At 42.5% G+C, this 13,066-nt stretch overlaps 1 protein-coding gene across 1 annotated transcript in view; it reads left to right on the forward strand.

Annotated features, from left to right (window-relative positions):
• The window catches only part of MRPS6 (mitochondrial ribosomal protein S6), a 46,935-nt gene that overhangs the window by 25,042 nt on the left and 8,827 nt on the right, over positions 1-13,066 (forward strand). Inside the window, exon 2 of the mRNA XM_072846068.1 lies at positions 9,377-9,516. Within this exon, the coding sequence (XP_072702169.1) occupies positions 9,377-9,516 (140 nt within the window). The remainder of the gene's footprint in view (positions 1-9,376; positions 9,517-13,066) is intronic.

Raw genomic sequence — 13,066 nt, forward strand, 5'->3', positions numbered from 1 at the left:
TGCTGAACGTGCCCAGAGCAATTCCACTGGAAGAACCTCTGCAGGTTCAGAGCTGCCTGTGGTGTGCCATGAGTGAGCTATTGCCTGTGGGGAAAAGTACCAGGCTCAGTATCGCATGGCAGGGAGGCGGCTTGGGCTGTGAACTCTGGTCATGTTGTGTACCGTTTCCAACACCGAAACCCTTCTCCTTCTTAATACCACTGACTTTGTCCCTGGAGCATCCAGGGAAGCAAATGGTAACAGCAGCAGCATCACGGTGGTTTGATCCGTGTCCCCTCCCGAACTTGCACAGAAGCTGGTGAACGGAGGTGCCAGGCAGCTGAAGGAGCGATTAGCTCTGCGTTCAAGGCAGCCTCTTCCTGTCGAACACTTGGGGTAAGGGGATGATGGGCTTCAGCTTACCTTGGAATAGCAGCCATCGCTTTTGGACCCTTTCTGTCAGTGTCTGTAAGTCTTCCAAGCTGGTGTTAAATATGTGGGTGAATAGAAAAGCTTAAAATAAGTTGATGAGAGAAAATACTAGGGAAGCCATACACGCAGTGTACAGAGATGGAAAGAAGGGTGAGTTAGAGGGCAGAGGTTGAAAGAAGGAGCTTATTTGGGAATAGAGATCTTATCCAGAATTAAGATTCTTACTTAAAATTAGTCTTGTCTTGAGAAATTTGATAGTATAGGTGACATTCTTGAGAAGTAAGCTTCCAAACTTAAGTTCCAACTTAATTCTGGTGCTGGGTTGTATGCGTTATTTTTCATCCTCAGCCGGTTTTCATAGGAGTTATGTCATATTAAAAATCTTACCAGGTAAAATTGCACCACAAGACCTCTTACCCAGAGCGGAGGGCATAACCAGCTTTCTCAAGAAAGCAGTAAACTGTAACAGCTGTAATCTTTGAAGATGGGGAGGAAGAAAGAGCAAAACTTCTGCTCTCTGTGGTGGTTAAAATCTTGACTACATCTAAAAATACTGTCGTGCACAGGATTTCTTTTTTAAACTTGTCTAAGGATGACTTGATGCAAATCTTGATTAGACTAGGCTGCACAGTTAAGTCTGGCTTTACATTTTGCTTATCTCAGGGTCTTCTGAAGGTGGATCTGTGAGGTTGGGCAATTGCAGTCCAAACGCTTGAGGAATCAAAGGGAAAGTTTGAGAAGTCAGAAAAAGTTCCAGGGTATCTTAAAACTGGCAGCTCATTGCTTTGGGGAGAGGAATTGATGACATGAATTGGCAAACTGCAACCACGTACCCCCTCGCAATGTGCTCAGGAAGAGGTTTACCAGTGAGAAGTATGGAGATGGTGAAGGAAGCACTGGCTTCTTGACTGTGGTTCCAGCTTCTGTATCACAAGATTGGAGAAGATTTCTTTTCCTCTCACCTTGTCCTTTTTCCTGCTCCTACTATTATCTTTTTGTTCTCTTCATTGGAATGTCTTCTGCTTTTCATCTTAAACACAACAAATGTGGAAACAACAGGAATTTTATGTACGTGTGTGTGTGTGCATGCATTTCAAAGGCCAGGGAGAAAAGGTGTTTGGAAATAACTCCCTCCATGGTTTTTTATGGTGTGTGTGGGTTGTTTTTTTTTCCCCTTTCCACTCTTGATTATTTAAGCTTAATGAATATGTAAAATAAACTTGATAAAATGTATTCACATCTAGAAGTCATGAGAGGAACAAAACTTACTTGTAATTTCTGGTAAGCTTGGTCTTAGCAAGTTTCTGATAAGTAGACTTTAGCTGACCAGGAGTGTTACATTGAAGTCCATATTATAGTTTATGGTGGCTGAGAAGAAGAGGGTAAGTTTCTAAATGGAGTTTTAAGGAAAGTGTTTAATTGATTCTGAAGTTGTGGCCAATTGTGATGTTAACTGTTTCTAGTAATAAACCCTTGAAATGGCCCTGAATCATGGAGGATTTGGTTGCTGTTTACTTCAGACTTACAAGACACCTTCTAGAGTTCTTTTTAGAAATTATCAAGAGTATCAACTCTCTAGAATTAATTAAATTCAGGTAAGTTCAGTGTCGAGACTGATGTGTTAATTTAACTGTGACTTAGTATTTATAGGGTACTTGTATTGCTTGGGTTTTAGTTCTGTTTCTTTAATAATTTCCTTTGATCTTAAATGTTGAGTTAAAAAAAGAAAGATATATTGTGGAATTTAGATTCTTTGAAGAAGAAAGGTGAATTTTGGAACAAAAGAGATACTAGCATCACTTTGACTTTAAAAGTTGCTGCTTCCTCTGCATCCAAGTCCCCAGGCTTCATATTCGCATCGGGTGAAGTTGCTAGTTCCTTGGCTTATACCCCGTTAAAATGCTAATTAAAGATCTGTTTTGAGGATGGGGTGTTATTTTTAATTCAGACTGAGTCAATTTTGATCACTCCCCCAAACTTATTTTTGGTGACTTGCCTGCTCTAACTTTCTCGCTATTTGCCAAATCCGTTTCTAGAATAGTATCATGCCTTTTTGTTCAAGCAATGTTTGATGGAAGTACGAAATGGTTATCATGTTCAGGAGCACCTGGGTTTCTCCCGTTTGTTCCTCATTCTATATCGGGAAAATTGTACTGTCGTAGTTACAGAAACCTCTGCCCCTACCTAGTGCTGCCCTATGTCGACCTTTCCCTAGACTGATCCCTCCTCACCCCTGCCAGGGTCTGAACTTCCAGGCAGGTGTCCAGAATCCGCACATTTTTATTGCTCACTTTCTGGACATCCTGATTGCGTTCATTGGTCACATGCAGGCCGTTTTTAGCAGGGGTGCAGCACAGCTCCCACATCTCCTGTTCGCTTGATCTACTGCGTTTATTTCGATCTTTTCTGAATAGTACATATCCTTCAGCAGTTGTACCCTACTTAGGACTGCTGTTCTGTGTTGTTCATGCTTTTATAGTAATTGCAGCTTTGCATCTTGCACCCAGAGTTCAAGTTTGTTCCCTAGGCAGATAAAGAACAACCCTGCCACTAGCTGTGTTGTATGCCTGGCTATGGTTTTTGCTAATATTAGCACTATTTTTTTCTTTGCTGTCCATTCTTAATCTGCTGATTATTTTTTCATCTGTTTGCTGTGTCTTCTTGTGTACTAAAACAGGGTGTGACAATTAAACTACTCTTTCCAGCTTCCCCTTGTTTCTCATTGCAAAGCTCTTCTTTCTTATGCCAGTGTTGATCTTGGCTAGTTCACAAATGTATGTGTGGTTTTTTTATCATTTTCACTAATAAGTTTCTAGTGTTTTATTACGTAGTAAATGACAGTAAGGAGTTGGTTTTTTCCCCCTGTTTTTGTCGCTTTTGAATTGCAGCTTTCTTCTAAACATAGATTTTGCATTCTTTGATTTCTACCTCAGTAAATAATCTCAGAACAACCTTTTGTAACTGTTTAACAACCAGAGAGAGACATAATTTTATCCTACTGTTACTACACTGAAGGGATAATCAAGCAAATTATGATGGATTTCTTTCTGTTTATAATTTAAGGAGATGTGCCCACTGACTTTAAATGCTTCTTGTTGAACTAAGTGGAAGCTTAAGTGGAAGCTTGAGCACAGTCCTAGCCCTGAAACTAAGTATTTGGTGTCTGCTTCCTTTTGTCTCTCTAAAGACTCTTTTTGGAGGAGCTTTGGTGGCTTCAGAAGGCTTATTTTTTAGCCAGTTCTGTTTTTTTATCCCTTTGTCTTTTTGTCCTCTCTTGAGCTCCCTCTGGCCAGCTAACGAGATGGAAAATTGAGCAGTGGCGCGGAGTCCTTTCACATGGCTTCTAGTTGCAGCCACAGTGTTGTCCTTCCCTTTAGGATTGGGCGGGTGGCTCCTTGGTTTTTGGGAGACATCAGCATTACAAAAGCTTTATTTCAAGCCCTTGCCACGTTTCTGGTCTGTCTCCACGCTGTTCTTTGCAGCCTCATGGCTGATGAGCTCATGTCTGTTTGGCCTCTGATAGAACAGAAGAGACTTTACTGTCAGAGTATTCCCCATTTTTTTTCTGTTCGCCTATTTTTAATACACTTGCTGGTTGCCGTGTGAATTCTGTATGACTGATAAAAAACATGCTATAGTTTTTACTCACGCTGGTGGTATATAACTTTCCCTCAAAAAGAGGTGGTTGGTGCTGTGTTGCAGTACTTGCTGGTTGCTACCGTGCATTCGTGGCTTTGATCCTGGGTGGTAATTGATGGTGCACCCCCGTCCATTTCCATTTGCGCAGTCTGGTGAGATGCGGAAGAAGGCTGTGTGTTAAACAGCTTTCTGCTCACTTTGGTGATGATTATGCTAAGCTGAAGGACTGGCGAGGAGAAGGGGAGAAGCCGGAGGCATGGAGGAAGTGCTTAGGGCATGGCGTTCAGCTGTGGTTTGCGTGACAGCTGAGGCTATGTATAACTTAATGGGAATAGTGGAGTTTTAAATAAACTGAACTGGACTCTTTGTGGAAAGGTGCCTGGTGGTCTTGATGCGTGTGGTTCCTGCGGTATCGGCAGCGGCTGTGCAGGGTCTCCCTGGCGGTGCAGCCGCCTGGTAAATGTGGCTGCAGGGATCCTCATCCGTGGAGAAAGCCAACGGTACACAGAAAGTATGGTTTGTAATGTACCTTTGTTGTGATTGTTTTGCCCGGCAGATACAGGGTTGACATGCTAGTTAACATGTTTCTTCTGGGCAGCTGTAAGTTTAAAAAATGGGGGGGTAGAGGAGTGGGGAATTTTGATCAGTAGACAACAGTCCTTCAGTTACTTCTTGCAGGGGCAGTTTTCCAAGGAAAAGCCCTTGGACAGTCTGCAGTGACCTCCCTCCTCTTCCTTCCACGGCTTGGTCGGGTCCGTAGGGCTGTACCTTTCTGAGAACAAGGTAACTACTCGTGGCCGAATGGTAGTGAACCAAGTTCACTGACAGAGTTCACCAAGTTCACTAAGGGTGAAGCCAGTTGAAAGGGCTCTGGCTTGACTATGCACGCAGGAGGGGGAACCAGAGCTAGAATTACATACCAGGGCTTACGCGCTCTTGCTAATGCTTTCTGCTCTCCGGCATGGTTATCCTGGCACCGGCTTCCATTTTCTCCTTTTCTCTCCCCCATCTTTGCTTCCCCACATCTGTGGTACTGGAATTAGTGCTGGCTGTTCAGGAAAAAATGTTGTGGCTCCTGGGTTGGGAGCCAGGCAATACCATTTCCTATGTCCTCAACTGGTCTGGCTCTGAGGCAAACCAAGGAACCTGTGTCTGTGGATATTATGGTTAGCAAAGGCTAGCCTATATATAGTTTGGTTGATGGCTTTAGGCAAGCCATGATAAACCATGATCTTTTTTGGAGAGGAAAAATGAGAGGGATTATAGTGACAAGCTTTCAAAACCAACAATTAGTTTATGTTTTCAAAGTATGTCCACAAGTGGGGAGGTTGCAAAAACGCGTAATATTTTACAATCCTTAATGTAGAAATCTGTGGCTTTCTTTTCTTGTTCTTTTTGTTTTGTTTTGTTTTTAAATACATGGGACTTGATCTTAGGCTTCATTGTGTTTAGAAACTGCACATTGTGTTGGACATGCAGCCACTCAGGGAATGTGCTGATCTGTTGGCATGTATGGAAGAGACAAAAAGCTTGTGTGTCATTTGAGGGTATGAGGGATGTAGAGGAGTAAGCTTACCCAATAACATTAACTTAAATGTGCATGGTTGTTAAGAAGGGTACGTCGGACAACTCCACCGCTGGACATACAGCTGCTTGTCTAAAGGTCGCAATCAATTAAGATCTCTTTTGAACAGGGCTCTGTTTATGGATCAGCATTTCTTATGCAAGTGGGAGACAAGTAGCAACAGTAAACGCAACAGTAAACTTAACAGTATTTTAAGTCATTGACCTGACAGATTTCTCCTGCAATAATTGTCTGAGCACCGTGGAGGCTTCTGCAGCCTAACCATGTGCAGCAGGCACAGTGGGAGAAGACTTGAATGGCAGATCCTATTGCTTTCCAAGAGCGTGTTTTCAAGCCTAGGGTTGGAAGCACTACAGGTGCACTGCAGCGTGCAAAATATTAAAGCTGTTAGGTTAGCTGCCCTTTCTCTCCTAAACTTGCTCATTTCCCTTACTAATGAGGGTAAGTAAAATCCTAATGGTCGGTGCCAGATTCTTGTTTAAAAGGCAAAACCTTCTAGATAGTAATGTGTACCTTGGTGCCTGCTTCACAAACCCAGTTGTTGTTTTTCTCTTCTTTCTTGAAGCCAGATTTCTAGTATGGTTCTTACAGCATTAAACTGTGGATATCACTAGCAGCTCTGTTACCCTAGTTTTTGGTTTGTCTGTGTGAAGCTGCTGCTTCACAACAAATGAGGATGTCTCACCAGGGTGTCTCCTGATTTAGATGGGTTTTAGTGCTGACATCCTGCATTGATGGAAGCAGCATAAAAACTGTCTAGAGTTTGGGCCAGCTTCTCTCGCCTTTGTGCTATGTAAGTCGAGCTAAAACAGCCATAAGGAGTTTGGGTAGAAACTCTTCATGGGGAAAGTCTTAAGAAAAGAGCCTCTGTTCCCCTCTCTCCCCCTGTGTTTTGGCATTTGTGGAGTGTGGAGGACAGGGTCAAGTAAAGCAGAGCTGCTACCTTTCTCTGGCTGTTACTGATGTTTCTCCAATAGCAGAAGTTTGAAAGAACACTTTTCACTATGGCAAAACAACATGTGGGTGTGATGCAGAATAAGAGATTTTGTTCTGTGCTCTCTCCTAGTTGCTGGCATTATTGTGAAGACACTGCTTGATCTCCTTACTTGGCTTTTCTTGATTCTGTTCCTCACCTTCAGTCCTGTCAGCTCAGCCAACAGATTTCATAGTCACCCTTCCCCCTCCTTGAGTACCGCTCAAAGTACTGAGGAGTAACGTGCCATAGCTGCCGCTTCCCAGTTCTTCTCTGGTAGTATTTGCTTGTCCTTCTCCTTGGGTTTGCGGAGAGAGAGAGGACTGCATGTGACTGCTTGGTGGTAGTTGTCAGCCATATTAGAGGATGAAAAGTAATGCAAAATATGAGCATATAGAGAAGACAAAGAATCCAGTCTTGGAAGAAAATCTTTGTGTTGATGGGATACTCTCTAGTATTTGAATCTAGTATGCAGAAGTATGCAGAGAGACGAGATAGATTTAAAGGGGGGAATGAAAGCATTAACATGGTCAGCATCATCAGCTGTAGCATCGACATGTGAGTGCCTACATGATTTTACAGAATTGGTTTTATGCTATTTTTCTAGCAAAGGGCTGTGTAGTTGTGGTCTGCCTGTCTGTCTGTAAGTCTCTCCTTCGTAAGTTTTTCACACGCTGGTTTTGTTCCAGGTGAGCTCAAACAAGTTCTGGAAATCTCAGAAATTCAGACTCTTGTAACATTTGTGGGAGTGGCTTGCTTTGTGGCAAAAGGCCAAAAAGAGTTGTAAGGAGACCCAATTAGTTCTGCAAATGTTTTGGGGAAGGAGGTCCTAAGCATGAAAGGTGCTGACTTGAAAATCTAATGAGTGATAATGGAGGCAGCTATCCTAAGTCAACTGAAAAATAGTGTTTTGAGCTGATTTTGAGCTAAAATATTATTTAAATGAATATAGTATAATCCATAAGATCCCTTAATCCCTTCATCCTAACTTTTCATACTGTGACACGAGATACCTTTAGTATTTGTCTGTTGTGAGAAACAATAGTTTTAATGCATTGAAGAATTTTGGCAAGGTAGCAACGTTTCTTCACGTGTGAACATACATATCTGGTCCCCGCAATTATTTTACAACACAATCTAAACATATGTTGAAAAAAAGTCCAGGCATTTTTGCTGACCTTATAACTGTTTAGCCTCTTTGTGTTGAAAATAAATTTCCCGAACAGTTTATGCAGCTGGAGAGAGGGGGATAAAATTTCTGATTGATGGTGAGGAGCAGTAGGTGTGATCCCGTGACTGACTCTTGGCTGCCACAGGGCAGATAGCCCATGGAAGCAAGAAATGTTTCAGGCCATCTGTACTTCAGGTCTTTCAAAGAGCAGTCAACGTTGCAAAATGTCATACGCTGAACATCTCTTATCTGCATTTGGAGGCTCTTTCGTATCACCTTGTATCCTCAGGAAAATGAAAGAGAAATTTCACACGCTGGAGCATGGGCATGTTGTGAGATTCTGGTACCACCTATTTCCACCTATTTCCATTAAAGGATCTGGACATGAAACAATCCTTTTTCTTAGTCAAGGTGTACATCTCTACCTTAGACTTAGGAAACTAACTTTCAGTCATCTTATAAATAAGGTGATTGAAGGCTTACACAAGTCTTATTCTGGCTGAGAAGGGACAGTGAAATTATTATGGTGGTCTGATTTAACAAAGTAGAATCTGAACAAAGCTGAAAATCAGCTCTTTCATTACTTTTCCATTTGCAGCTGTTGCCATCTCACTGGACAAGTAGACTTGGGAATATATCTTCATGTGAAATGTTGCAAGGAACGCAGAAGAAAGCTATACAGTTTGGTTGGTGTTCAGCTGGACATCCATTTAGTTTCCTTTCTCTGTAGGAGATCTGTTTCTTAAAATACTTCTCGTTGCTGAGAGTAAGTTTGCCATTGTTTTCAAAACATTCTAATTTGTACTTTATTAACATTTTCATAGATATTGTTGAGTGTCATTACCGAAATGATTCAGCACTCTGAAGAGCTCTGATACGCAATGAGCAAGAAAACGTTGCATCTGTTTTACCTACTGTTTTTTGGCTGCCTGTCCCTCAAACTTGTTTTTCTAAGGAGTGAAATCTCTGCATGTTAGACTAATTACTGCACGTCAGTTCCTTAACTCTTAAAAAGGCTTGGATGTCAGCTATGCAAAAGTAATGAGATGTGCAGTGGTGTAGCCAAGGGTCCAAAGATCTATTACGCACACGCAGTTGAAATGACCGTATAAAATGAATGTGGTACTAATTGTTGTCTCTGCAGCGAGCCATGGATTAGTGTTCCCCCCACACTGTTCACTTTAAATATTGTGGCGAACAATAGTAATGAGCATTGATGGTCCAGGGACCCTAAAACTGTTGCCAATTCATAATTGCTCTTTGCCAGGTATATTTACTTACACCTGTGTAAGGGTCAGCCAAAGTGATACCAGGTGAGTTAAATCCATTAACTGTTTCCTTTTTCATGTTGCTGTTGGGGCCTGACTTTGAAATCAGTGGAAACTTTTCTGTTGCTGTAATTCACAGAGGAACTGGCTGTTCTTAAAAATTTTCTTCCTTAAGAGGTCTGCGTCTGCTTCCACTTTGCCCTCCTGGGTTACGGAACGATCTTGTCCAGTGCTGAGCTGTGCGAGTACAGGTGTCCCTTCTAATTGCGTAATAAGAATAACCAGATTTGTGTACATTTCCCGCTTTCTCTTTTTTTTTTCTTATAAAGCCTGAGACTGCAGCTGTGCTGAAGCGCACTGTCGAGACTCTTATGGAGAAAGGAGCCATTGTGAGGAACCTAGAAAACCTGGGAGAAAGGTCTCTACCTTACAAAATCTCCAAGCACAAGGAGCGCCACAGAAGAGGAGGGTATGCATGATGCGTTTTTCCTTACCATCCTTTAAGTGCTCCTTTATAAATGTACATATGTAACTCTCATTGTTTGGTCTTCCTTGTGCTTTTTGGGATACACCTGTAATGTCTGTGATCTCAGTAAGGTGGTGTGCTGCAGTGCGTGCATGCGTGCGTTCTGCTTCAAGTGTTTTGTGTTTCTTATTCTGTGTGGTGTCGACTTTTTGTTGGTGTTTAGTCGTTGTGTTACGAGTAGCCTAAGTCCAGGCCTGCAGAACTACTTTCCCCAACGTACGCAATGTTGTTTTGTTATGTCATTTTTACATAACTATTTTCCAAACCAGTCAGGCTGTTTACTGATAAAAGTTGTACTTAATCTGCTGGTTGCTAATTGGCAGGATTGATTCTTTTTCTCTAATGCATCTGAACTAAATGTTAATTACCATGCGTACCCTGTAAGACTCGCTTGTGTTTCTGATACAGTTGTTACGGATGTTAAAGGTGACGGTGTGGTTTACGGGAAGTACGATAAATGTAAATGAAGCTGTGAATTGGCATCTCGGATGTCGGGCTTCCCCCGCAGTGCAGGAGGAAGGGGCTGTGGATCGCACCACCTGCTCGCTGACGCCGGTGCGCTGTTGCTCCTTGAGGCTACCTCCGAAATGGATGCTGGCTCTCGCAAGGACTGAGAGATGTTGCTAAGCAACCCGCACTGCGCTGGGGCTGCCTGCGGTAATCAAAATAACAATTAGCGGCACTGCTCCTCCTAATCCCTGTCATGCAACCGCCCGTAAGCGGATGGCTGGCCAGCCTGCCGACCTGCCGCCCTCCTTGAGGGGTGTTTGGCACTGGGAAGGCGAGGTGGCTCCGGAGGTGCACCTTTATGAAGCCCTTCTTGGATCGTCTCCCCGGGGGTGACTCACAGTTTCATTCCCTCTTCTGAGGACCTCTTCATTCTCTTGCGAAGTGGGAGTGGTGACAGCTGCCAGTTGAAGCAGACTGACAGAAAGGGTAGAGGAGGAAACCTCCACCACGTGCCTGTTACTTAACCGAAAGCAACGGCGTTGTGGCCATGACTCTCTTGTGCTCATGCTCCATGGTGTCCTTCAAAACATGGCTTGATCCTGCCAGTTTTGCATTTTAGGATGAAGTCTTGTTGCCTATACATGGGAGCTAATCAAAGCCTTGTCTCAAGACAGAATTACTAATTACCTCATCCTTCTGTTGGAGTAGAAGCATTTTATAAACATTAAAGTCTTTTCCGAGGGCTTCAGCAGAACAAGGAGCTGGTGTTACTCTCCTTGTACAGGTGGGGAGCTAAGGCAGAGGGACTAAGTTCCACTAATTTTGGATGCTGCAGTTGAGACACTTAGCTTCTAGATTTTTTTTTTCTAGAGTACTTAGCATTCTCTAACATTTCACTGCTTCGGATGACGGTTTCCGCTTGGCTTGGGTGGCAGTACTTTTGCAGATCAGGTCTTGGGTTCTTCAACAGGGAAACCAGGACAGGAGAAGACAGTAACCAGCATCACAAGAAATATGTGGCAGAAATGAATAGAAGCCATTTATCCAGGGGATCTTTCAGACTTATAAACTAGCTTAACTCATTTACTGTAGCAGATTACCTACTTAATAAGCAGGACGAGGGGATCTGTAGACCATAACCCTCTTCTTTGCAGAGTCCTCAGAGCAGACATATTTTGTGTTCTGAATGAGGCAAAGTTTTAGTAGCAAATAATTGCGGTCATGTCTTGAAACACGGGCAGGAAGCCATCAGGTTAATGTCACCATCACTGTTCTTCCTCCACCTCCCAGTTCAAGTGTCTCTAAATATTTAGCAGTCATTCTGCTTGCCCTGGATTTGGGTCCTCTGTATTTGAATATGACAGTTCCCTCCCCTAAACTGCTTGTCTTCTTGAAAGGGAGAAGTGATTGAGAGAGGGTACTACAGGAAATAGTTGGTTTGTGTGCTTTTAATTGGAGAACTCAAATTCAGGAGACATGAGATATTACAAGGGGAAGCAGCAGGCACTTTCAGTACCTGGTAATGTGGGAGAATTGTATAAAATGTAGATTTTGCTGGGGAGATTGCAGTTCAGTGTAAAGGTATGGTGGATTCCTGGTATACCATCCATTATTTTGTATGGTCTGGAGAAGTTACTCAGGATATTAAACATAATCTAGGAATAGGATGTGAAAAGTCAGTTCTTGATCCACCTTATAAAATCAGTCAGTTCTACTTTACAGCATCTGTTAAAAGGAATCATTTTTTTTTTTTACAGGACAAAGTTAAAAAGAAAAAAGGCTTTTCAAGATACCTCACTAAGCTGAAAATACATCTGTACTTACTAAGAAATCCTAAGGTCTTTTCTCCTTCACAGCCAATATTTCATTCTGTCTATGTTCCCTTTCTTAGCAAGTTGGTGTAGAGTGGTGTATTAAGCAGTACAGAGTGTGTCAGCTTTTCCTTAGTCTGGGCTTTTTCTGAATTAACTGAAAGGGCTTCTGTGAGACTGCAAATGATACTGTGTGTCGGGAGGGGGGGAGAGTGTTGAATCTTTCAAAGCTTTTAATTTTGGGGTTTTTTTGTTTGCTTTTTAAATTTATTTTTTTTTTTTTTAGTTTTGTGATTCTTAGCAGAGCTTCAGCTAGTTTATTTTCCAATACTATGTAGACGGTTGGAGACTTAGGATATATGCTGAATCTGTTACTTCCTTGGACCTCCTGTCTGGTGAATTATGTGAAAATTAGTGGAACACGATACTCGTAGCAACAAATCGTATGAAAATTAGTGCAATACAATAGTCATAGCATGGGTCACAGCTTAATAGCGCGTCTCTTAGAGACAGCTCTTGTCCTAGTGACTGCTGCACGAACTGTCTTCCTGTCACTCAGAATGGCATGGAATCCCCCCACCTGCGTGGGGTGTTTGCCTGCAAAACAAAACAAAGCAATCTTCCTCACCAGTGCAGTGAGCCTGGCTTTGCTCCCTTATAAAACTCCCAGTGCTAGCCAGGCTGTGTCTCTTAACCTCAAATCAAGGGCCGTCAGTAGGGCAGAACCAGCTATTCGTAGGTCAACTGAGACGTGCTCTGTGGCATGCCTAGTAGTCATCCTTCTGCCAGAATTTTGCTGTATGTTTTCTTCATTTAGTTAATACCATTTTTAACTGCAATTCAAGTTTTTATATACAGCATATCATAAAACTGGGGGATTGACAGCAAAAGGACGCAGAAGTGCGATGTGCACGGCAAAGCTACTGCTGACTTAGCCAGGTTTTGGTAGTGTCTTTAGTGAACAGTAAAGAATTAAACTGGAAAATACATATTCCTAGGTCAACAGGGAGGATAGGTGTCTCCTTAATACAGCGCTTTTTCCTCTCTGAGTTCTGTAGTGCTTCGGCATCATCTGTCTCAGATATACTGCATTACTGGCACATTACAAATTTAAGAATATCCAGGAGACTTTACAGAGAATGAGAATTTTACTGCCAATTGATCTGTAAAGCTGAGATTTTTCAAAGCCTGCCATAGGGGATTGTGGCCCACAGCTGTCACTGGAATGAGCA

The sequence above is a fragment of the Ciconia boyciana genome, chromosome 1 (genome assembly GCF_034638445.1).
Source record: "Ciconia boyciana chromosome 1, ASM3463844v1, whole genome shotgun sequence".
NCBI classification, from domain to species: domain Eukaryota; kingdom Metazoa; phylum Chordata; class Aves; order Ciconiiformes; family Ciconiidae; genus Ciconia; species Ciconia boyciana.